This window comes from Juglans regia, chromosome 13, assembly GCF_001411555.2.
Source record: "Juglans regia cultivar Chandler chromosome 13, Walnut 2.0, whole genome shotgun sequence".
NCBI lineage: Eukaryota > Viridiplantae > Streptophyta > Magnoliopsida > Fagales > Juglandaceae > Juglans > Juglans regia.
This window is the reverse complement of record NC_049913.1, coordinates 37,745,507-37,772,856: the sequence shown is the minus strand read 5'-3', so window position 1 is coordinate 37,772,856 and position 27,350 is coordinate 37,745,507. Positions and strand designations below refer to the sequence as shown.

At 36.2% G+C, this 27,350-nt stretch overlaps 1 protein-coding gene across 1 annotated transcript; it reads right to left on the bottom strand.

Annotated features, from left to right (window-relative positions):
- Nucleotides 1-13,796: 13,796 nt before the first annotated feature.
- On the bottom strand, nt 13,797-15,803 carry LOC109008155 (transcription factor MYB8-like). Its single transcript, XM_035684144.1, has 3 exons — nt 15,586-15,803; nt 15,082-15,211; nt 13,797-14,407 (listed from the first exon to the last, which is right to left on the bottom strand). Exons 1-3 carry the CDS (start codon nt 15,713-15,715, stop codon nt 13,933-13,935), a joined length of 735 nt encoding a protein of 244 aa, XP_035540037.1. The 5' UTR covers nt 15,716-15,803; the 3' UTR covers nt 13,797-13,932.
- Between the last annotated feature and the right edge of the window lie 11,547 nt (nt 15,804-27,350).

The window sequence follows — 27,350 nt, the reverse complement described above, 5'->3', positions numbered from 1 at the left end:
TTCTTGCACGTTTGCGGTCTCACTCTTCTCTTTACTTGTTTTAAGATAGAGAGTGAGCTACACGGATAAAGATAGCGAGTGAGCGTGTGTTGATGAGGACAGCGAGATTCTCGGAGAAGAAAACAAAACAATACAGTTGGATTTTAGGGAATCTTATGGATTGTATTACAACGAACTTAATTTTCTTTGGATTTATAAGTAAAAAACAATCAAAAGGAGAAAATAATAATAATATTAATAATGTTTTTGGCTGTTAAGTCTTTGTTTTGTACATTTGGTAATGGTGGTCACGCCACCTACAAATCCGCATTTTATTTTTTAATTATTTTTATCATAACTAAGTCTTTTTTCAGGCTAGCAAATAGCAATGATCTTTCCAATAAAATAAAAATAAAAATTGGACTAAACAAAAAGAAAAAGTAATATTAGATAAATTTATGGATTGTATAAAGGTCAAATATTTTTTTTAAAAAAATAAAATTTATTATTTTTATATAAATCATATATTTTCTATCTTTTTAAATGAATATACCATACTTGTGCATTCTAAATATCATTTCTCTTTAAAAATTTTACAATTTCACTAATTGACACGAATGATTACGTGCATATATATTAATTAATTAGTAGATAGACGCGTTCGTGTCAATTAAGTGCATGTAATTAGATACTTTAGGTCTTGATTCAAAGTTCAGATCAAATTTCAATTTCAATTATGTATTTACCTTAAGCTATTTTTATTCCAAAGATAAGATGAAAATCAAATAAATTAATATTTTCCTATAATTTAAAATATCCTTAAATCACTCGTCTTCCAATGATAGAAGTCAGACCAAATTAGCCTAAGATTAAGGAATGTATCGTTGGATGCATGCACCTAGCCTTTTTCCAATTGTATCCATAAATAACTCTCAATAATCTCTTCTCTAGGAAGAAACATGAAAAACAATAACATAAATTTCATTTTAAGATGGGGTATTATTATTGGTTTTACAATCAAACCAGGACTTTGACTTTAGGCTAAGTAGCTAGGGATGGCCTTAGTTTTTTCACTTAAATTTTATTATACATAACCAAATGAGTAATGCTAGTCTATATAGTCTTAGGGTATTCATTTAAAAAAATAAATTAAAAAAAAAAGTAAGCCTTTTTTTTCATGTAAATCATAAATATTTTCAATTTTTTTTTTAAGAAATGCATAAGACTTGTATACTCTACGACAATATAAATCATTATAATTTCTTTTATAACCCAAAAATCGAAAAAAGACAATAACTTCTCCAAATATAAGAGTAATGTTAGATACAGTCTTAAATAAAGAGTTTCTAGCAAATGCACATCAGATAATTCAAGGGACAAATACCCAGTTCATTGGCCCTAGGAATTGTTTGCACTCAATAGGATTCGTCAAACCTCAGACCTAAATGAATCATATCAACAAGACCAAGACTTTTACCACTTGAGTCAATCCTAACTCACTTTTTTCAAACAAAGAGCGAAACTAGCATATTGTAATACTGTACAAATCATTTTCCTGCCACAAACAACATTGGTATACTCAATTTGAGATATTACATAAAGTACCTCATTATATAAAAGTTGTTCATGCAATATTTGGAGGTACAATATTTAATGTTGTTCTTCAAATAGACATCATACAAATTAACAATGCTCTTGTCGTATACGCAATCTCCTTGATCTGACTGTGCTTGGTTGATGGTTTATGTTTTTGGAATTGTCAACGTACTTAATTATTTTCATGTTTATTATATAATTACAATAAACTTGTACATCGATCGGCATTACATGTGATATGGATCATGTAAACTAGACAATCGAGAGACGTGGTTTCAACAACTGGAATTGTTTGTCTGCTTCTTATCATCTTGGACGGCCATTGGCAATATATATTCACTTTTTCATGATGACTTGGATCGGATCCGAGGATATCCATTAATAAAATCATTCAACCACGTCATATTCAACATGACAAACCAGGCCAAACCAACAATATTAAGAATTTTTTTTTTATATATATATATATAGGTTTTTTTTTTCTTTTGTTTTATTTAACTCAAGAATCTTTTATATATTTATTTAGTTTTATTCTAAATATTGTTACTATATATGCATCAAAATTCTTTTTAATCCAGTCCTTCAGAAAAACTTAAATTTTAAAAAATATATATATTTTTAGATACATTTTTGGAGCCTTGTTTGAAGACGATCATGTTATTGCCTTCAAAACCAGAAGGTCACCCCTAATACTCTTAGTACTGTAACATAAAATCTGAAGGCGTGACAGAGAATATTTGTCATGTCGAAAATGCATGATCTCTCCTTCACATGAAATGCAACGTACTCGTCGACTTACCAGATTTTGGTAAAAGCCCAAAACCTGGAAACAGGGCAGATGAATTGGATTTGCATGCGGGATTCATGGCAGTCTTTTAATAATTGTGTGTTTTGAGGGAAATGAAGGGGAGATTGTGTAGGCTCCGCTCAACCACAAATGAAGGATTTGTTTATGATCTTGGGCCTCGTCTTGCTGCATGTGGAGGTGGTTGGGGCTCCTAGCTCTTCTTGCGCAATGGATGAAATGGTTCAGATTGGGTCATCAACTTGTACGAGATGGTTGGCCCTCGGCTTCTCATGCATAGCCAAGCTTTCCAACCAATTTTTTTTCTTGCTTGTTAAATCAGATTTTAGGCTGATGAAAAAAACAAATATAGAGTTTGTAAAAATTAAATCCAAATCATATCAATTTGCGAGATATTTTGTGAAATTTCTTAACACGCCTTCAAACTCACTTTAATAAATGGTTCTGACATCCTATTAAAATAACCATTTATGAAGATCAGTTAAATTTAATTATATAATATTAACACTACTTAGTTGAAAAAAGTGCAGATATAATTTTTTTTTAAAGAATGCAAATCTCACATGCATCTTTTGAAAAAAAAAATAAGATTTATTATTAAAAAATTATTATGTGTGTACCAGTTTATCATTTTTTTTAAAAGGAACGTACGAGATTTGCTACATATTTTAGAATTGCAAATTTAAGACTTGTATAAAAAAAAAAATTAATTTTTTTATAATAAATCTCATATTTTTTAAAATGAAATCCGCGACAATACATACCTACTTAATTATTAGGGCCGCCAGACACAAGCCGAACGGCCTTCTGCTTATGGCCGGCCCGCGGGTTGATGGTAATCTATATTCTTATAAGTTTAATTCTCAAGAAAATTTTATAAGGAACTTTATTTTTAGTTGGGAATAAATCGTTACTTTGGCGGATATATAAGTATTACCTTCGATTATTATTTGTCAAAAAAAGAAGAAACTTTGCCGATCGACGCTTGTTTGCTTTCGGCAAACTACTAAATCATGTATTAATGGATCATTAATGCACATCATGTGATATATTATGGTACGTACAACGTTGGATATATGAAGTTGATCATGTAATTAATAACATCGGGATGTTTTAATTATTTGCCCGACGTCATTTAATCAATATTAGCTCTTTTTTGGAGCTAGCTAGCTCTTACACTTTGACATTATATCGATCGGCCCTAGCTAACACACTACAAAAAAATTACTTATTTGTGACCAATTAATTCTAACGAAATGATTATTTATAATTAAGATTGGTTACGAATAGACTTTTGATTGCAATAAATTGATCACAAATTTGTTCTTCTTGTAGTGACAACTTAATACCTAAGATTTAATTATATATAAGCCCAACTATATAACAACAGAAACTGCTAGCTAGCTAGCTCCGTTCGAAATTCCACAACCATTATTCAACCCATCGATGTAATACTTACATCTACCATATATATTACCATTGCTACTACTCTTCATGTACTTGTCTTGTGGATATATATATATATACACGCACATGCATGATTAGGCTAGCCATATTATTGGAATTAGTTAGACCCGGTTGGTTACCTGTAGTTACAACTCGAACCAATGTTGTCTCTGCATTAATTATTGTTACCTCAAAGTCCTGAAGGGTCATTATCCTAAACAGGACGATAACCTAATAAAAAACCCATCAACAGTTCAAGTCATGAATATAAGCTATATAATATATATAAACTTGGAATATTGAGAATTGATCAAAAAATTTCTTCTTCCCTACAACAAAATATGAATTGTCAAGTACTGGTGTATCTGTAGATGATCATGTCCATGCACCTACGTACTTACGTCCCGGTGCCATAAAGTTCACCTACTTAATTATAATATGAATTTTCAAGCTACAACTAGATTTCCTTATAATGCGGCCATCACCATTAATAGAAGTACTCCAAAAAGTCTGGGAGCTGTATGTATATATGCTAGCTGCATGAATCCTGTATATATAAGAACCACCAAACCATGATTACATACGTGTAAATATTGGTGGAAGACAGCTTTTAGGTGCGAAAACATGCATGCATACATATAATTAGTGCATGAGATCAGCTGCTGATCTCTACGATCAACATAATATTATCAGTCGGTATATATATATGCAACTACCACTCCTACGTACAATATCGACGGTAAGTTGGAATATTAATCTAGGTAGCTAGCTAGATAGGTATACGTAATTCCCTTCGTCTCCGAGGCAACTGCTAATTATTGACTAATTTCCGGCCCAACCATTCATATACAACTCCCAATTTAAGGCCGTGCTTGCAGTTGCATGTATGAAATACGTCTTAATTAATTACACACATACACACACAGTACAATAAGTCCTACTTTTAAGGCCGTGTAGCTTGCTTGTCCATCTTTTCAAGAAATAGAGTCGATACAGCGTCTTTATTAGAATATTTCAGGGCAGATAAAATCATGTGGGCTGAGATCCAAAATCTTTCCGAGTTAATTACACTTTGCTCTCTTTAACTATTACTAAATTCACAATGTACTCTTAAAATTATTGATTGAATTAAAGTGGATCCTCTTACTTTTAAAACGTCTCAATCCCTCAATTCCATCTACAATGAGCATTAAATCGAACGGAAGACTCACCCACGTACTTCTCATATGCCAATCCTTCAATGCAAAGACAAAATCACACTTTACTCCATCGGCTTCCATTTCCCTAAATTGAACTTCATATCCGAAAATCCCCAAACTCCATGGCCAAAATGACTCATTTTATTAATGCCCAAAAACGGTTTCGTTTCAAAGTGAAGAACGTCTGGCTTGAAGCCATTGGGCGCGATGGAGAAATAAGCTGAGGCAGACTGCAAAGAAGGTGGGAGACGACGAACCCTAGTAAAGTTGCCGACCACGACGTCAGCGTCCCTTTTGAGCTGTCGGCGACTCCATTGCAGAGGAGTTTTTTAGTAGAGCTCTCATTCAAATTGATTTCTCCATCACAGGTACCTCAGTGATTTCTCCATCGCAATAAATCCATTACTTGTATTGACAACAAATCTTCTGCCTTGATGTAGCTTAAGAATGCTATAAATTGGTAAACTGAGCCTTCTCTCAAGCACAATACAACTTCATTTAAGGAACTTTCACTCCCCACTTTCTCTTAATCTCATCAGCAAGTGCATTGATAGGCACATTAGGTTGGCTTATAAACAGTGGCATCATCTTATCTGCAATCCAGGATAATGCGACAATGGAGTTCTTATAACTCCTCCTACAATCATGTCTTACATTCATAGACTTTATCTAAAAAGTTTGTTGCCCTCTAATCCAAGACCTATAAACCCGGTAAGGACATTTAGGAGTATTGCAGATAATAGTAACTCTATTCCCATCATTCTTTACAAACTTTATAAACTTACCTATATTTAGGTTCAACCTCCTTATTGTCTCTCTAAACTATGTTGTAGATCCAAACTTCATTCTAACAGATATTTTTAACTTCTCCAAGTCAATAGCTTGAAACTCAGGGAACTTAAAATCACGATATCCTTCATCTCCACTATGGACAAGAAATTGAAGGACGTCACTTGTTACCTGCTAATTTGTGAATGCAAACACTGTTTAGCTAGTTCTAAAAAATTAACACTAAAATAATAAATAAGAAAATAAAAGAGTATTTTATACCTATGTCATCCTCCTCTGGTCACCTTGGACCACTTCTAACTCCTCCCTTCATCTTCCTCTTCCTCAGCATTTGAGGAAGATTGTGGCTTTTTATCATCAACTATCACTTGAGACTCAACACCTTTCCTCCTTGGTTGTGCAGGCTTTGACATTGATGTTCCCGCTGTGTTGACATCAATGTCATACAACTCATCCTCACTACTTAACACTTCTTTTCAAAATGGATCATTAAGTCCAAGGCGACGTGCTTTTGCTTCCTCCTCATCCTTCTCATCCTCACTCACATCCTCATTGACGTGATGATCATGCAAAGAAGACTGGTGCACTAAAGTTCGAGAATGAGACACAAGATACAAATGAGCCACTTGTTGACCTTGAAGCTCAGCCACCATAGACAGCACATCATGGTCAGATGTAAGCAATTTAAGATCATTGTGCATCCCAAGCCAGGGTGTCTATAGTAGACTAGGTCACTTAGATGGTAATCACACTTGGTCACAATCGTCTGTATCTCAATCCATGATAGCTGATCCTCATCATATGGTTCATGGTACACATCAGTCTTACCCCCAACATATTCCTTATTCTGCCGCCTATTAATTACCCCACCATGATGGACTTGAAATAATAAATTCCACGTAGTCATCCTACAAAATATTGTCTATTAAATTAGTCATGGACCGTAGTCAATTATTAAACCAACCATAAAGTAAAAAAAAGTGAACTATTGGACCAAACGGATAAATTTGTGTCTTTTTCCTATGCAAGAGGTAGTCCCTCTATCACAACCCGACAACTAAGATGACAACAACACCCCCATGTTATTGTGCTCTCAAACTGGGACAACTAACGCCACTTAGTAATGCACTAGCATCATATTAGGAAGCATACAACATTGGACTCACCTACATGCAACATTGGACACAGACATCCTCAAAATCGAAACATTTATCATTCCAAATTACTCAGTTTCACACAAAAAATATACAAATTCGATGACGACAAAGATGGAGTCATTTCAAGATATACACACCTCTGCGACACCTACTGTACGAAAAAAATAGATACCAACTCGATGAAGACGAACGAAAATGTTTAATGAAGCCACTCAGATTGGTGCGAATATGAACGAAACACCAGTGATTACACAATCGATCGATGGCCAGTAGTTTCTGAATTAGGGTTTTTGAATTTTGGATTTGGAGATTTTCGGATATGAAATTGAGTTTGGGGAAATGAAAGTCGATGGAGTGATGGGTGATTTTGTCTTTGCATTGAAGGACTAACATATGAGAAACACGTGGGTGAGTCTTCCATTCGATTTAATGCTCATTGTAGACAGAGGAGTTGAGCTTGTATGGAAGCTGGGCATGGGCGTTAATGGCAACAATATTATTGTCGGATGGAGTGTTGAAATTAGGAGAGGTGGTGACAGAGGGAGGAGATTGAGACATAGCGGAAGAAGTGGAAAGGATCAAACTCGTTTGAGAAGAAGGTCTCGTGATACCATATAAGAGAAATGAACACTCAATATTTATTATAAAAATCTGTCACAATTGTATTACAGTAGGAGTACCTATTTATACATGTCTACCTATATGGACAAGAATGGAAGGAGCAATTAATTTGCTCTGCTGTACAAAATTAATTACATGAGCTAAAATTAAGGAAAGACACGTAAAGTGATTTACTGCCCAACATTGCTGGACTGAGATCAAGGAGAAACAGATTTTGAGTTGCTGTGATCAAGGCTTGAGTTGCTGTGATCAAGGCTTTGCTGTGATTAAGGCTGATTTGTTGTGTTCATCTATTATGAGATGTTTTGAAAGTAAGATGGTCCACTTTGATACAATCAATAGTTTCGGGAATACATTGTGAATTGAGTGATAATTGGAGTGAGCAAAGTGTAATTAACCCAATCTTTTCCAAACATTCAAATCTTATTGCTGAACAGTCCAATTATAAATCATGTTAAAAGAAAAAACAGGAAAATAATGTTGGAACAAGTGAAGTAATTTCTCTTGGGAAATAGACTATTACATGGATCAAGAGATCAGTGGCCACCGTAAGATCACTAGTGGCCGGTTCGAGTTGGTGCGTAATCCTTTGAAAGGACTGCTCAAGTCGTTTCAGCTGCAGCATGTCATGAGTGACAATCTTTTGCCCCAGGCTGAAAATTATGGGACGGATTTATTAAAATATTGGAAGAAATCAGTCATCATGAATAATATGCCTGCAGCTAGCTAGCTGCGCTTCGTCGAAGATTCTTAATGGGGCTGTCTCTGATCATTTCAGGTGCTAAATTCGCACCTGGCTTGCATCTTTGTTTGCTGGCCTTTCCGGCCAAATGCTTAATTCGCGTTATATATGCATGGCGTCTTCCTAAAGAATTGGTTTCGAAGTGAAACCATAAATCGAATTTGAAATCCGAAATACTTGTATTGGAGAATGATGGTGATATTCCCCCTCCTCTCCATGATCATGAACTAGTGTATAAAGATGAAGATGCTTTACATAATGGTCCTCAATCCAGCTCACATAAGAAAGGCTAGCTGAAGAGCTTTTATGTAATTTTATAGTTAGTTATTTGGTTTGGTCCTTGGCTGAGGTGTATAGTTTTTAGTGGCTTAGTTTGTTATTGGCAGTATGTAAATATTCCTTCCAGAACGTGCCTTGTTTTTGTTTGTTATTTTGCTGTACAGAGCACTACAAATATCACCTTTTCTATAAAAGTTGATGAATCGATTTAATGAAGAATATACCAAGTTCTTCTTCACTCTGACATTTTCTTCTTTCCTTGCTTATTTTTACTATTTCTTACATGGTATCAGAGCCAGGTTCATTCATATTAACCATGACTACAGACAATTCTGCTGAAAAGTCTACTCCCCCAAATCGTTTTCTCAATTTCAATGATGTCACAAATCCTTATCGACTTGACCATGGGGACAATCCTTCTGTTTCCCTTGTCCCCGAACTCCTCATTGTTGATAACTACACAACTTGGTCTCGGGCTATGCAGAGAGCTCTTCGAGCCAAAAACAAGTTGGGTTTCATCAATGATGAGATTTCCAAACCTACCAGTACAAATGCCCCTTTACTTGAAGCTTGGGAATGCTGCAATGACCTTGTGACCTCCTGGTTACAAAACTCCATTTCTCCTTCCATCAAGTCTAGCATTGCCCTTGTGGATAAAGCCTCCGTGGTCTGGACTGAACTGCAGGAACGTTTTACTCAACAAAATGGTGCACGTATCTTTCAACTTAAAAGAGCACTTGCAGGATTGCAACAAGAACAAGATCCAGTAAGTGTTTATTATGGAAAACTGAAAACTCTTTGGGATGAACTCAATGTGTTTGATCCATTGCCTGATTGTAGTTGTGGTAATTTGAAGATCCTTTCGGACAGATATCATAGGGACTGTGTAATACAATTTTTTATGGGCCTCAATGATTCATACACCAATTCAAGAGACCAAATCATGTTGCTCGACCCCTTACCTTCTGTTGGTAAGGTTCTTTCCCTGATTCAACAGCAGGAGAGGCAACATCTCATGCTAAGTAGTTGTCCCTCTCCTGATTCAATGGCTCTAGCAACAAAGAAATTCCATCCCAACTTCAAACCTAATGCCAAATCTGGCCAACTCCTTAAAAATCGCCCCTATTGTACCCATTGTCATCAAACAGGCCATTCTCTAGAAACCTGTTTTAAGGCAGGAAATGCTGAGCCACCAACTTGTACACACTGCCATATGAGTGGTCATGTAGCAGAAAAATGCTACAAACTTCATGGGTACCCCCCTGGGCACAAGTTTTTCAGCAAAGGTAAATCATCTACCTCTTTTTCTAACTCTGCTTCTGCTGACCAAGATGAGGACTCGAGTTCCAGAATTGGTTTGACTAGGGAGCAGTATCAACAATTGCTCCATCTGCTGCAACCAAAAGAGACTCCAATGATGCCTTTATCCTCTACCAACTCAACCAAGACAGCGTCTCATTCTTTTGCCAATGCAGCAAAAGCATCAACAATATCTGGTATTTCCACACAGTATTCTATTTCTCTTCAAAACTCCTTAATATCTGCAGAATAATTGACACAGGTGCTACAGACATATGGTCTGTAGCACTTCCCTTCTAACAAGCATCACAAATAAAGTTTCTTACTCTGTCAAAATGCCAAATGGTGATGAGGCACCTGTCACACACATAGGCACAGTCAAGCTTGGAAGCCATCTTTTTCTGGAAAATTTCCTATGTGTACCATCTTTTACATTCAACTTGATTTCAGCTAAAAGAATTGCAAACTCACTTGATTGTTGTCTTGTTTTCTTTTCTGAGTCATGTTTCCTTCAGGACCTTTTGTCTTGGACAACGATTGGGAAGGGTGAAGTGAGGCATGGACTCTATCATCTACAGCAAACTGAAGTGCCTACAACAGCTCTTGTTGACTACCTTACCAAGTTTTCAGATAAAATTCATTTTGTTTCAGCTTCTTTATTTAGCAATCCTTCTCTGCCAAATCTTTGGCATTATAGACTTGGCCATACCTCTTTCTCTAGGATATCTCTAATTAAAGATCCTGTTGTAAGTACTGAGATTTCTAATATGAATGAGATTCCTTGTTGCATCTGTCCAATGGCCAAACAACATCGACTCCCTTTTCCCATCAGCACACATACAAGTTCTGAAATTTTTGAAATTATTATGTGTGATATATGGGGATCCTATTCTATTGCTGCCTATGATGGATCCAAGTATTTCCTTAGTATTGTTGACCATTTTTCTGGAAGTACTTGGACTTATCTCCTTAAAACAAAATCTCAAACTCGGTCTTGCATAGAATCCTTTTGCAATCTTGTTGAAACCCAGTTTAATGTTCGAATTAAGACCCTAAGAAGTGACAATGGTGCAGAATTTGATATGAAAGAATTTTTTAACCAAAAAGGCATTATTCATCAAACAAGTTGCATTGAAACTCCACAACAGAATGCCATTGTAGAACGTAAGCACCAACACCTCTTAAATGTTGCAAGAGCCCTCAGATTTCAAGCTGGCCTTCCTTTGAGATATTGGAATGAATGTGTCTTGACTACTGCATATATTATCAATAGAATACCCTCTCCTTTGCTGCAAAACAGAACCCCTTATGAGTTACTTTTTAAGAGCAAACCCAATTATAGTCATATGAGAGTCTTTGGAAGTTTATGCTTTGCATCAACAATTTCACATGGTCGCACCAAATTTGACTCAAGAGCCAGAAAATGTGTCTTTCTTGGCTATCCTTTCGGTATAAAGGGCTATAGATTGCTTGACATCGATGATGAGACTGTTTTTATCTCAAGAAATGTGGTTTTTCATGAAAACATTTTTCCCTTTCTCAAGCCACAAACCTCTAATTCTATCTCAGATTTTTTAACTCCTCATAATCATAGTTCCTTTCCAGATTCACTACCTATTCATATTGTTCAACCTACCATTAACCCCTCCTCTCCTTCTCAGTCTTCTAACTCTACTCATTCTGACTTGTCCATTGCTCCTGCTACTACTCCAACTCCAACTTCTATTTCTGAGGTACCTTCACCTTCTTCTTCTTCTTCTTCTTCTTCTTCTAAATCTGCATCCATCACAGAAGAACTTGCTCCATCTCCTGAGCTGCCTTCACCTTCTTCTTCTTCTAAATCTCCTTCTCCCATCCGCAAGTCAACAAGAACTCGAAAGGCACCTCAGTACCTGCAGGATTATCACTGTCAATAGGCTCACTTCACTCCTCCAAGTCAATCCTTGACCAAGCAATTCTCCTCTCTTCCAGGTACTGCTTTTCCTTTGAATAAATCTCTGTCTTATCATCGTTTATCCACTACTTTTGCTGCTTTCTCTGCATCTATCTCATCTCAAGTTGATCCTCAAACATATAATCAAGCTGTCAAGGACTCGGGTTGGTGTGAGGCCATGCAGGCTGAGTTGGATGCTCTTAAGCTAAATCATACATGGACGATGGTTGATTTGCCACCTGGAAAAGAACCAATTGAATGCAAGTATGTCTACAAAACTAAATTTAATTCAGATGGTACAGTAGAGAGATTAAAGGCCAGGCTAGTGGCCAAAGGTTACACACAGCAGGAGGGAATTGATTATCACGAGACTTTTTCTCCTGTGGCCAAGATGGTCACAGTTAGATGTCTTTTAGCTCTTGTAGCCATGAATGGTTGGCATTTACAGCAATTTGATGTGAATAATGCCTTCCTTCATGGAGAGTTAGAGGAGGAAATATACATGTATAAGCCACCAGGCTATACCAAAGGGAAACCTGGACAGGTTTGCAAACTTCTCAAGAGTTTGTATGGTCTTAAACAAGCATCTCGACAATGGCATGCTAAGTTTTCAAGTTCTCTCATTCAGTATGGTTTTCAACAATCTAAATCAGATTATAGCCTTTTCACAATGTTTAATGGAGATGTATTCACAGCCTTGTTGGTTTATGTAGATGATATAGTTGTTGCTAGCAACTCTCTTGATTGCATCAGTTCTCTCAAAAGCTTCTTAAACACTCACTTCAAAATTAAAGACCTTGGTTCACTTCGTTATTTCCTTGGCATTGAAGTGGCCAGATCTGCTCAAGGGATCCATTTATGTCAAAGGAAGTATGCCCTTGACATTTTATCAGACTCAGGAACTCTTGGATCCAAACCTGCCAAACTTCCCATGGATCAAAACTTAAAGCTCAGCAAGGATTCAGGTTCCCCTCTCCATGATCCAAGCATTTACAGAAGACTTGTTGGAAGGCTTTTGTATTTAACCATCACTAGGCCTGATATCAGTTTTTCAGTACAAGTTCTAAGTCAGTTCATGTCTCAGCCTACTGATGCTCATCTACATGCTGCACATAAGGTTTTAAAATATTTAAAGGGCAGTCCAGGTCAGGGACTCTTGCCGTCCTCTTCTTCTTCTCTACAATTACAAGGGTATTGTGACTCGGATTGGGCTTCATGCCCTGATACTCGAAGATCAATTACAGGATTTTGTATTTTTATTGGAAATTCACTTGTTTCTTGGAAGTCTAAAAAGCAATCAGTTGTCTCTCGTTCATCAGCAGAGGCTGAGTATCGAGCCATGGCAGCAACATGTTGTAAATTTACTTGGATCAAACAACTTCTAGCTGATCTCCACATCTCACATTCAAATGCTGCTATTCTTCACTGTGACAACCAAGCAGCCCTACATATTGCTACCAACCCAGTTTTCCATGAGCGTACTAAGCACATTGAAGTCGATTGCCATCTTATTCAAAATAAAATCCAAGAATGAAGCATTGTGACTGCATATGTTCCTACTCACTCTCAATTGGCTGATATCTTTACAAAAGCACTCTCCTCTATTGTGCTCAATACTCTTCTTTCCAAGATGGGAATAGTCAATTTCTATTCTCCATCTTGCGGGGGGGTATTGGAGAATGATGGTGATATTCCCCCTCCTCTCCATGATCATGAACTGGTGTATAAAGATGAAGATGCTTTACATAATGGTCCTCAATCCAGCTCACATGAGAAAGGCTAGCTGAAGAGCTTTTATGTAATTTTATAGTTAGTTATTTGGTTTGGTCCTTGGCTGAGGTGTATAGTTTTTAGTGGCTTAGTTTGTTATTGGCAGTATGTAAATATTCCTTCCAGAACGTGCCTTGTTTTTGTTTGTTATTTTGATGTACAGAGCACTACAAATATCACCTTTTTTGTAAAAGTTGATGAATCGATTCAATAAAGAATATACCAAGTTCTTCTTCACTCTTACATTTTCTTCTTTCCTTGCTTATTTTTACCATTTCTTACAACTTGAAAGCTTTGACAGAAAAGATTGGGATGGATTATCGAAATAGAAGAAGCGTAGGAGAGGGACTGACGTGAAGATCTACTTGATCTGGCTCTGATGCATTAGATTCATGATTATGTTTTTGTCTCTCTTCGACATCATGATTAACAAGAACTGGAGTAAAAGGAATGCTGGTTGTCAAATCAAGGTTTAAATCCGGCAAGCTACACGAATTATCATCCTCCAACAAGCAACTTCCAGCGTCGGATACTTGATCATAAATATTATTATTGATGTCGAAGCCTCGGGATTTTGTGACAGGTGGCTCAGCAACACATGATTTCAAACCAGATAACTTTGCATCAGAAGATGTACTGATCGGGTTTTGAGGACGTGGGAGATTTTGGCTCAAGCGATGATTGTTTGGATCAATTCCCATGTTTATCAGCTTTCTTCTTAGATGAGAGTTCCAGTAGTTCTTTACTTCATTGTCTGTACGTCCCGGCAATCTTCCAGCTATAAGCGACCACCTGAAAACATTTTACCACTATTCAAAACCAATGATGATTCAAATCATATATATATATATATATATATATATATATATATATAACTCGTAGAAGATGGTTACATTTTTGGAATAATGAAAATTGTAATTAATTAGTAGCATGAGAAATGTTTTTTCCTCGTTCTTTTTCTTGTCAAAAAATAAGTGTACAAGTACAACAAGAAGTTTTTTTACACATGATTACACGTTCTTGATCTGCAAGACTGCAAAGTCTTTATGGTGCAATATTTGCGTCATTATGAAAAATTCATTTACGCCTGTTGAGTTGAGTTATTTATAAATATTAATGAATTAAAATGATAAATTGAATTTTATAAAATCTACTTAAGATAAGTTTAGATGAATTTAGATGTATTTATAAAAAATTAAAAAAAGATTATTGGTGCTGCATGTAAAAAAATATTGAGTTGAAAAAGATTGCGGATCTCAAATATAAAGAAATTTTGAGTTAAGATGAGTTTATATGATTTGAGAGTTGAGTGTTTGGATGTCAGACTCAGCTTAAAATTAGAGTACTGATCACAATTTAATTTAATCTAAACGAGGCCTTAATGTATATTAGGAAAAGCCAAAAAGAACGGAAAGAGAAACAAAATTGGGCCGTATAATGTCAAAGTTGAAGAATATATATCGCACCGGTTGCCTAGGAGTGCATGAAGCTTGATGATAAGATCTTCTTCATCTTCAGCGAAGTTGCCTCTTTTAAGGTCTGGCCGTAGATAGTTTATCCATCTCAGCCTGCAACTTTTACCGCAGCGAAGGAGGCCTGATCAACATGAATTATACGGAGATTAATGCAATACCTTGAATATATGCATATATTTGATGAAAAATACCCATATAATTAATTAATTGTTCATTTCTCTCTCTCTCTCTCTAACGACGAAGTTCGGGACATCTAAATTTAGATTTTCATTAAACACAGAAACGGAGAAGTACTAACGTACTGGACCGTGCGTCATGCTCATGAACGGTTCAGAATATTTTAATCTAAGATGCGTACGTAGGAGATGAATTTAGTTTGCTGGTACGAGAAATAAAAAATTAAAGGCCGGGGGAGGAAGTTCTTGTTTGTGTAATTCATATATATTTGCTGTACGCGGGAGTTGTAATCGATATATTGGCAGGGCCGATACATACCTGCAGCCTGAGGGATGGTACGCCAGCATCCTTCACCATGTTTTCGAATGTAATCTATGAGCTTCTGGTCTTCTTGCTTGGACCAGGCTCCTTTCTTTGTGTCTTGCTTATCACAGCAAGGCTTCCTCATTATACAGATAGCCCTTTTGGCTTCACCAGAAGCTTAATTGGAAGAGAAATGGTAAAAAGTTCAGAGAGAGAGAGAGCCCAAGAACAGAGTGTGGGTGGGGATGAGAAACGCAAGTATATATTTAGGGTGGTTGTGTGCGCATGATCGATAGAAAATAAAGTTAGACTTTGACCGGTGGTTTGCCCATGCGTGAACATCCATGCAATTGGCCGAGAGAGATCATATCACGGCCCATGGGACAGTTTGACGTTAATAATATTGTTGTGTAATTAAGTTCCGTTGGTTAGTTGCCGCGCGTTAAGTCATTGAATATCCACAACATATATATGAATTTGTAAAAAACAAAAAAAGAAAAGAAAAGAAAGTAGATGATGAAGAAAAATGAAGAAATTATAAAGTGATCAACAATATTTAAGATCACATGCTTTTGCGTTGACTGATAGTTCTCCACACTTGTCATCGATCATACATGACTCTCTCTCATGCATAAGAACTTAACAAACGGCCCTCCTGCATGCCCCTCCCGCGCTAGCTAGCTCTCTCTCTCGGTTTCAATATGAAATATGAAGATAAAAAAATAAAATTACATATTTTTAAGTGGATGTGCAGGATGTGAGGCTTATGTTTAAAATTTTTCTATATATATATATATATGTTCGTTTGACTCCACGAATATATTAATTGGATGATATGCTACCTCGTTCGCTCCAATGTCCATCACTAATATCATGAATATTCAGATAATATCTATGACAAAATACTAGTTGTTCTAACAACCATTTCGGATGTAATAAAACAAGAACAATGCTAGGTACAGTCCCCATTTGAGAACTGCATGTGCAGGCCTAAGCTATTTTAACTTTAAAGTTTTGTAAAATTACAAAATTATCCCTCTTAAAATAATGTTTTCTCTCATTTAAGTATGTGCCTGCACATGCAGTCCCCACTTCAAGACTGCAAATAGAATTTCTCATAAAACAAATTTACAAAAAAAAACAAAAAAGCCGCATATAATTTCATGTTCCAAGGTCTTCTTCGGCATGCATCTCATCTCCTGTTGGTCAGGGGCCGGTAAGGAGGAGGGAGGGTACGTAGCATGACCTACGCGCGCTAGTAGCAGCTGCAGTAACTCTCTTATAATTTTTTCACGTTCCACACATTTTCAAATATGTTTTGCAATTAACTGGAAGTACTTTGGTCGACGTTGAATATAATTTAACTATTAATGGAATTAAGCTGATCATTGTTGAGAAATAATCTCATATTGACTGTGGATAAAGTCTTAAGTATGTTTATAAATAATGAATAATCATCTCTTATATAACCAGTTTTATGAGATAAATTAAATCTATAAATTTCTTTAATCATCTAAAAATAGCTTTTTTAATTAAGGAAAAAACACATTATTTGTGTCACTTTTGATATGGATCATATTATTTATATATATATATATATATAGAAAATCAGGATAGGATATATATATAGGCATTTCGGCACTGTATCAGTCTGGTACTCTTATCACGAGTGCTCAACATATATATCGATATATGATCTGTCGTACTATGTATCGTCCCCACTATATATATATATATATATAGTGGTGCGTGCTTGTCTGCACGTAATTTTCAGATCTACCGATGGAGTGGTGCTTGCATGCTTTGCTCATGACGATCGAGGCTGCAGGTATAATATTATCCGATTATTTAATTTCCTATGACAGATAATCCGTACGTTAACATACGTGTGTGTATATATATATATATAATATAATTAAATATATAAGTATAGCCCATAAAGTTACAATGTGTACGGCCTCCTTCGACGTCTCCATCTAATTTTTACTGACAAGTACTATATATGTCCACGTAAACTTCGACTGATCATTTTGAATCTTCTCATTAAAAAGATCGGTTAAAATTAATTCACCTAATATTTATACTTTATATATATATATATATATATATACTCAAGAATTGATTATGTAAAAAATTAATTCGTCCCGAGAACTTCGATCGGTGATCAGCAAATGGATAATATTATATTAATGGTGTAAAACTGCAAAACTCAAGATTAATTTATTAATTATGTCCTACGTGATGATCTTAACCAAAAGAAAAAAAAAATTTAAAGAATTCTAACATTTGTTACTACTATATATATATATATATATATATATATATACTATAGTATATATATATTATACTAGCGGTGTTAAGCACGTTTACCACATATGCCAAATTGAAGAAAAAATAAAATGTAACTTTGAATATTAAAAAAATCTAATGTATAAAAATAAAATTATTATTTATTTATGTTTATCATTTATTATGAAATTTAAATTATATTAAAAATTGAAATTAATTAGATAGTTTTTTTTCTTAAAAATGTACAGTAAAATTTCATCATTTATTTAATGATGAAAAATTAGTATTTTATAAATTAAAGTTGATTTTTAGTATATGATATAATATTATTCTCTTAAAAATGTTCAGTAAAACTTTATCTTTTATTTAATAATGAAAAATTAGTATTTTATAAATTGAAGTTAATTTTTAGTGTATGATATAATATTTATATTTTAATTATCTATTTTATGTTAGTTTAAATCAATATTTAAACTTCTATCGTTAGATCAAATCTGAAGATTAAAGATGAAGAGTTGTAATTTAAAACCTATAAACCAATATTTTTCCCCACTTTTCCTTTCTCCATCTCTCTCATTCCCCACGCATGATTGTGGTATTACGTCGCACATTGGCATTCACACAGACGAATCCAAAAAGAAACAGAAAAACCAAACAAACATGAAAAACAAAAAAAAAAAACATCTTTACTATTCATTACTGTTGATGAATAGTCACGAACAATATACGGATATGCGAAAAAAAAAAACCACACAGCCTCTTTACTGTTCATTACTATTGATAAACAGTAATAGGATATCCTCTTTTAAGATATAGGCAGATATATATAAATTGAAGTTAATTTTAAATGTATGATAGAATATTTATATTTTAATTATCTATTTTATGTTAGTTTAAATCAATATTTAAACTTCTACCGTTAGATTAAATCTGAAGATTAAAGATGAAGGGTTGAAATTTAAAATCCAAGAATTAATATTTTTCTCTACTTTTCCTTTCTTCCTCTATCTCATTTCCCACGCATGATTGTGGTATTATGTCGCACATTGGCATTCACATGGACAAAAAAAAAAAAAAAAAAAAGAAAAACTAAACAAATATGTGAGAAAACAAATAAAAAATAAAAAATCTTTTCACTGTTCATTACTGTTGCTGAACAGTAATACGATATGCAGAAAAAAAATGCGAAGAAGAAAAAAAAAAGACCCTCTTTACTAGTAATGAACAGTATACATATAGACGCTTTTAAATAATAGACAGATATCATGACGGGGTCTTAATTTGTTAAGGTTCCTATAATTAGCTGCAGCATGGTGAGGTTTTATTGTCTTAACACAAGAAATTAACCTACGGCCGGTACTACTGATCAGTTAAATAAGACAAGAAAACTTTATATATACGTGGGATGGGTTAGATATGGACCAACTCAGACGACATATTAATTGCCTAGCTACCAAATCTTCTATGTTTATGATCGGACGTTGCCTTGTCTAGCCCTGCATGCATGGTAACTTTCTAAGTTTCTAGCTGGTAATACTGCAGCTAGCTTCTGAAGAAAGAACAAGAACGTACAAGAACAAAGAAGTACCAAAGAAATTAACAAGAATTTTTTAACCTGGCTAGCTCGTTCATATTGGAGAAAGTTGAATATTAAAAAGCTGTATTGATCAAAGCGAGAGTGCAGTAATATATTTAAATTTCAAGGACAAAAGATGTCTAATATTATATATAAATGTTTGTTTGTGTATGTGACCAGAGGTCAAGAGTATCCAACTGTCAACTTTGGATCTCTCAATTGTTTGATCCCATAAACGATCATATATCGATCATTAACAAAATCGGTTATATTATCATATCTATTTTCTCATCAGGGCACAATACTAAAGGTATAGAAAAATGATATTTGTAGTCGTGAGAAGTGTCGTGTAATCTTTTTGAAATAAAGTAAATAAATACAAGACCTACATGAAAAATAATAATTTTTTAATAGTAGACTTTATTATTTTTTTAAAGAATCACACAATGTTTACACACTCCACAACTATATCATGACTCTAAAATATATATATATATATATAGAGAGAGAGAGAGAGAGAGAGAGAGAGAGAGAGAGAGAGAGAGAGTCTTATATAATTAAACTATATATATATAGTACAATTAGTAAGCGAGAACCATTAAAATCATTTGATGAAAAATAATATATATTTAATTCTATAAAAAGAAGAGAGCTGAGGCGGTATTGAATTTGAAGCAGCCCTTCTTCAAGCATATATTATTCAGATTTCACAAACCGAAAGCTAGCTAGCTTGATCTTGATCTTTGCTACTCATGATCATCACACATACCACATATCATACTTATTTTAATTTTAATTTTTTTTAAAAAAAAATGTTTTATTCCTCTTTAAACTGATTAAGTTCTTCTACTGATCATCCATATACTACATATTTAATAAGAGAAATAAATAAAAAAATAAAAAAATTATGTATCGTGTGTGGTGTGAGATGATGAGTAGAACTTTTCTTTCAATATTTCAATTTAGTCAAGACCAAAACCGCAAGATCAGATCAATTTAATAACTCCATTTCTAGATTTTTTTTGTTCTTAATTAATACTGTAATATTGTATAGTGGTAAGTGTCGTTGCGACCTCGATCTATTTAGGGTTAGTTTTGATTCAGAGATGAAATGAGATAATTTTAGATAAAAGATAAAAATCAAAAAAAATATTATTAGAATATTTTTTTTAAATATTATTATTATAATTTTGAGATTTGAAAAAATTAAATTATTTATTATATTTTTTATAAAAAATTTAAAAAAATATACTAATAAGATGAGATATAATGAAATGAAATAAAATACTTTTAGAATCGAGACGGGCCTTACCATGTGCTCCTGTTAATTAGAAAGACGAAGAAAAGTCAAGTCAACACAAATTACACCTAAGAAATACTTGTACTTATACATGAGATAAATCCACGTGTGAGGCATTATCATCTACTAATACTTGTACAGAATTCATTTTTTTAATCAAGTAATATTACACTGATAAAAATTAAAGTTCTGGCGTCCTTAAAATCAAGATCATTCCCATCCACGTAAATCTTGCAGGCATGCGTTTTTGTCGTTCCTCAAAACTATATACAATACTAGTATTGTTATGGACGTGTTTCATCATCACTGTCGCATAATCACCTACAACTAAAGAATAAAGTGGCTTGAGAGTTCGAGAGAACACTTCCGATGCCTAAGTCATTGACTAAAAATAAATCTTCTAATACCAAAGAATCATATCCTTTTTACATACCTGGATTCTTATCTTACATAGAGCTCTTTGAACCATTCTTGTCGTTTAAACGATAATAGACATATTTATTATTCAAATTCAAACTTAAATATGATGGTTAAACCTTTAATGAATTTGAATTGTAACCATTCTTATTTCTATCGTCGTTGGGTGGTTACCTAGTCGGTGTTGGCAATGGGTTGGGCCCTCTCAGTATTAATTGGCCTCTTCAGTAGTAGGGTTCACATTTAGGAATAGGCGATGGCCCAGGCCCATATGGTGCTAGCCGATCGGGATGTCCTCTCCAGTTACCCCGTGAAGTCTTATTACGCATGGTGAGATGAGACTTGAATTCGAGTGCCGTTTCACTTGTTGAGGCATGTGTTAGAGTGGCATTTCGCCTTCACCTCCTTTGCACGTCAACCGTCAACTCAACTCTTATTTAATGTTCCTTGGGTCTTGTTTTCCCTCCTCTTTTAAACTTCGTTCTCTTCTACGTTTCATGCTTAGTTTTCTGGGTTCTTGCTTCCTGTTCTGGGCGATTTTTCCCTTCTTTCTCTGATGACTTCTCTCCTTCACTCATGGCTTCTTCTTCTTCAAAAGGCAAGGCTATGGCTTTTGTTCACGACTCTTCACCACCCCGCGATCCCCTTGCGTCCATATTCGTTGGTTCTCAATGATCCTCAATTGTTTCTAATCATGAACTGGAGAACGCTCGAAACAACTTCAACATTCCCAATTATATTGGTTTGAAGGTACCCACTCCAAACCAGAAAGCTATTGATGCAAAATGTACGATAGTTTTAATTGCCCTTTACTTTGCCATGTTTACTATGGGGCTTCGATTGCCCTTTGTGCGACCAGTTCGATACGTGCTAGACATCCTAGGGCTCGCCCCTACTCAGTTGGTGCCTAACGCCTGGAGAATTCTGATGGTCTGTTGTGTTTTGTGGCGAAAAGTACTGGAACCCTTGGGCAATGAGTACCCAGACTTAACAGCCAGTGAATTTTTGTCCCTTCATGGGTTTAGGCGTTTGGAGGGGAACTTTGTAGTTTTAGATCTCATACAGCACTGGTTCAATTAGAGCACAAGTATTTATATGTAAAAGATTGGACCAATAAATTTTTCTTGCTCACTGGCTCAGATTGGAAATTTCCTGCCGATCATGAAGCTCCAAGTCGGGAATTTCCTGTTAGGGCATGCTGATCTCCTATTCCTGATGGGGATGATTTTGAGGTTATTATTTTCCCACGTGAGGAGGCCCGTGTGAAGTTAGTAGATTCTTAGGCCCAAGCTCATTCCCACTTATGCTTTTCAGATGTGCTTTTGACCCCCAACAACATTGAGCAGTTCTTGATGGTTCCCAATTGGGCCCATATATCAGGACGTGACTTTTTGGGTTTCCCCCGCTGGCGGGTATTTTTAAAAAGAAAACCCGCCTTGGTGCAGATGGACCAAAGAAGAGAAAACTCAAGAGGGCTCGGGTCTGACCTCGTTCAGATGAGTCCATCTCATCGAAGCGTGACTTCTTGCTTCCTCTTGCACCGAGTGGAGGTAGTAAGTTGGCTCCTCTTCAGGAGCAACTGAGCAAAGCGATGCCCCAGGCGAGTGGAGGTATTAAATTGGCTCTGCCCCAGGCGAAACAAATTGAAAGAAACCTCAAGGGAGTGTGAGCACAAAGTTGGCGGCTTCTTGGGAGAAACTAAGTAAACTAACTTTTGTTATGGCGCCATCAACACTTTCCTTGGACGACATGATGTCTCTAGCCGAAGAGGACCTTTAGGCCATAATTGCGATGGAAGTTGCTGCTGCAGTTGCTGCTCAGCCTTCAAACACATTAGCAGATGATTTTCCAAAGGAAGGCGATGATAGCCATCTAGGAGAGGATTACTTCATCCTTTTGAATCCTAACTTGCCGGTGCCTCCATCTACTCAAGCGAACTTCCCATCCTTTAAGGCTCCTCTACCTACATTGTCTTTATCCCCTCCTACTACTGCTCGGTCCCTTGATATTCCCGTGAAACCTTCACAGGTGGAATATGTCGATGAGGGACATGTTGAGGAAGCAGCAACAGGCTTTGGCTCGCCTCTTGCTTCTACAATATCTAGTGGAGTTACTCCTGACTTGACTTTTGTTTTCCCAGCCCTTTCTCTTGCTAGCGGGAGCAAGGTTTTGATCCCTTCTCCTCCTCCCTTTAGTGTTTCTTCTAAGGGGAAGGCGAGCCATCCCTGATTGTTCTTGAGGAAGTCCTTCAAGTTAATCAGGGACTATCTCATCGGAATGAAGCTGAAATGTGTTCGGGTCCTCGTGTTGAGGCACCTATTAGCATCCCTTCTATCATTCCGCCATATGGCTTCCCCTTAGGGAATTTTTGCTAATACCCCTTTTCAGGCCCTTAACCCGAGAGGATCTTCTAGCCCTCATATGTCGGGCTCCTCGCCGTCCTCACATGCTCGCCGTGAAGAGGCTTTCAACGCTGCTATTCAACATCTCAAGAATATTTTTGCGTCGATAATATTTTTGTACTCACTTTTCCTTTCTGTATATTTTTCTCATCCTTTCTGAAATGATATATTTTTATATTATTTTTTTTATAATAATATTAAATTGGCTTTCAACGCCGCTGTTCAACATCTCAATAATATTTTTGCCCTGTAATATTTTTGTACTCACTTTTCCTTTCTGAATATTTTTATACCAATAATAAGTTGGACAGCCAATCTGAATATTGTGCTTCTCTGATGAATCCTGCTGCCAGCAACCAATCCACTTCCTCCGCGATTGCCTCGTATTTCTCGGTACTGAAATTTCTTTTCTTCTATTTTACTGGGCGCACCTTTGGATCTACACTCGGCTTGTGTTCAATGATGTCCTCGTCTATCCCAGACATATCCTTATGACTCCATGCGAACACATCTTTATGGTCTAAAAGGAAGTCTATTAATTGGTGTCTTTCTTCTTTTGTTAATTTAGTCTCGATTTTCACATGGCTTTCAATGTGACCTTGCTCAAGAGTGACTAACTCTAGGGGATCATCTGCCTCCCCTTGCTTCAAAGTACTTTCATCTCTAGTTTCTAGTTCCGTCATCATTACCTGTGGTGCTGGTGGAAGAATTGCCCCTTCTTAATATCCACAATACTGACTTCTCCTTGTCCTGGCCTGAGCTCCTGCACGTAACACTCTTTGGCTAAGACCTGCTCGCCGCATTCCTCGCCTATTCTAACTCTTATTAGGAACTTCATTTTTAGATGATAGGTCAAGGTGATAGCCTTTATGGCATTCAACGTGGGTCGCCCAATGATTGCATTGTATGCTGACCGAGTTTTCACCACTAAAAACTCACTCGTCGTCGTGGCGATATGAGGGCTCGTGCCTACAGATACTGGCAATGCAATGGATCCCATTGGCAGTACCTCATCTCCAGTGAACCCTTTAAACGTAGTTGGTGTTGGTTTCAATTGATCCGCACCAATTCTCATCTTGCTAAAGGCATCCTAGAATAGGATATCCGCCAAATTTCCATTGTCAATTAGTATTCTCCTCAAGGGAAAGTTTACCACCAGCATTGTTACCACAAAGACATCATCATGGGGATATACAACCTCTCGGCAATCCTCATCGCCAAAAGATTTTATGGGGGATATCTGTACTCGAGGCTGCTTGACGGGTCTTTCTACATTATAAACTTCTTCATACATTGCCAACCTAGCATATACCTTTCTTCTTGAGGAAGTCGGGCCACCTCCTGCATACCCGTTGGCAATCATATGTATCTCGCCCAAAGGTGGGTTTCTGTGGTTATCATCCACTCTTGGTCTTCGGTCACGAGGTTCATGTGACCTCTTATCTCTTCTCGATGATTCCCATCACCTAGGGCTCTCACTCCTTCATTTTTTGTGCTCGATTTTTCAATCATTTGTACGTCGTGAAGAGGGGGCTAATAGTGTTCTGGGCAACCAGGCATTCGAATTCGCCACTGCCTTTCATATCTTCTATTTTTTGCTTCAGGTTATGGCAGTCCTTAGTTTTATGCCCCCTTGTTTTGTGATAAGTGTAGTACTTCTCGGTTTGTCGCCCGTTACTGTTGGCTGTTTCTTCTTCTTTTGTTTTATTTCTGTTATGTGTGCTAGAGTAGTGTACATAACCGCCGTTATGTCTTCTCAAATTGCTATCATGCCTCTAGTCCTGTTGAACTCTTCTTGCCTTCTGACCACTTTCTCTGTCCTTCCTCTAACTTCCTCCCAGTTCCCGTTCGCTCATTCCTTCATCACGGGTTGTTTGGGAGATAAGTGTATCTTCAGCATTCACGAAATCATCGGCCCTGTCCATGAATTCACGCAGCATGGAAGGGGTTTTCCTGGCCAATTTAGCCATGAAGGGGCTCCTTGGCCAAACACCCCCGAGTAATGCCGCCGGCACAATCTTCTCTTCTCGATCATCAGCTGTCATGTTTTCCTTGTTAAAGCGCGCCAGATATGCTTTCAGGCTTTCACCATTTCTTTGTTTGACAGTCAGTAACTACACGGTTGGCCTTCTGCGCCTTATACTCACCATAAATTGGGTTAAGAATTGCCGTCCCAATTCGTTGAAACTGTTTATCGAAGCTGGTTGCAATTTTTAGAACCATCCTCTCGCCGACCCCTTTAGAGTCAAAGGGAAAGCCCTACACGCAATTTTTCCCGAGAATCTGTTAAGCGTCATATGGTCTTTTAAAGTTTCAAGATGCTCCACAGGATCTTTGGAGCCGCCATATAGATCTACTGACGGGACCTTGAATTTTGGAGCTAGAGGCATTGCCATTATTTCTGCAAAGAATGGCAGATTTGTGCTGGACAGCAACTGGTCGACCGAAGAAGACGTTCCTATCTTCTTGGCCATCTCCTCATATTTATCATTAAGTTGCGCACGTCGTGGTGCAGCTTCTTCATTTCCTCGTCCTCCTGGTGGCCATTTCCAACACCTGCACTATTCGCCTCCATCTCTACCCTGTCAACTTGATTGGGTGTCGCATCCTCTCCCGACTGCCCATTTCGTGACTTGAGAGCCTCATTCTCCTTTTGCAATGAGTCAACCTCTGTGGTAAGCCTCTTTATTATCTCTTCTACTTCTGCAAGTCTTTCCTCCATGTTTTGTGAAGTTTCTCTCTGATCTCTAATTGCCTGAGACTGTGTGGTGATGGGCATGTGAAAAGCACGCTAAGTGTGAGACTTTGAGATCCCACAGATGGCACCAACTGTTATGGACGTGTTTCACCACCATCGTCACATGATCACCTGCAACCAAAGAGCAAGGCGGCTTGGAGGTTCGAGGGAACGCCTCCGATGCCTAAATCAGTAATTGAAAACAAATCTTCTAATACCAAAGAATCATATCCCTTTTATGTACCTGGATTCTCATCTTATATAGAACCATTTGAACCGTTCTTGTTGTTTAAATAATAATAAACATATCTATTATTCAAATTCAAACTTGGAGATTTGGGTTCATCCTTTAATGAATTTAAATTGTAACCATTCTTATCATCTATCGTCGCTGGGTGGTCACCTAGTCGGTATTGACAGTGGACTAGGCTTTCTCGATATTGATTGACATCTTCGATAGTGGGGCTCACATTCAGAAATAGGCGGCCAGACCATATGGTGCTAGCCGGTCTAGCTGGTTGGGATGTCCTTACCAAGTGTATATGTTGTTTTACATTCTGCACTACTGATTTTAATATCATAATTACGGTTGTATATAAGAAATAGAAAATTTTAATTGTAAGTGATTTTACGTACTAATACACGTACTCATTTAATATGATTGGTCAAAAAGTATATTTTATTGAAAACAATACTAATTTAAATTTAGAATAAAAATGTAACAATATTAATATACATATTGATAGTAAATTTGTTTATAGATAGTAAAATTTATAAGGAACATATATTAACCAAAAGAAACGTGCTACAGCCCCCGCTCCCTCTCCCGCTCTCAGTCCCGCTCAGTGTAAAATGTAGTGTATTTTTATTTTACTTTTTTATACATGTATTTTTTTAACACTATAAAATATTTTTAAAAAAAATAAAAAAATTATAATATCATTAAAAAATACTTACTTAATCATTAAGCAAAAAAATATATATATTAAAAAAATAAAAAAAATATAGCGGGATCGAGAACGAGATCAGGAGTGGTGAGAATAGTATTATTCTAACCAA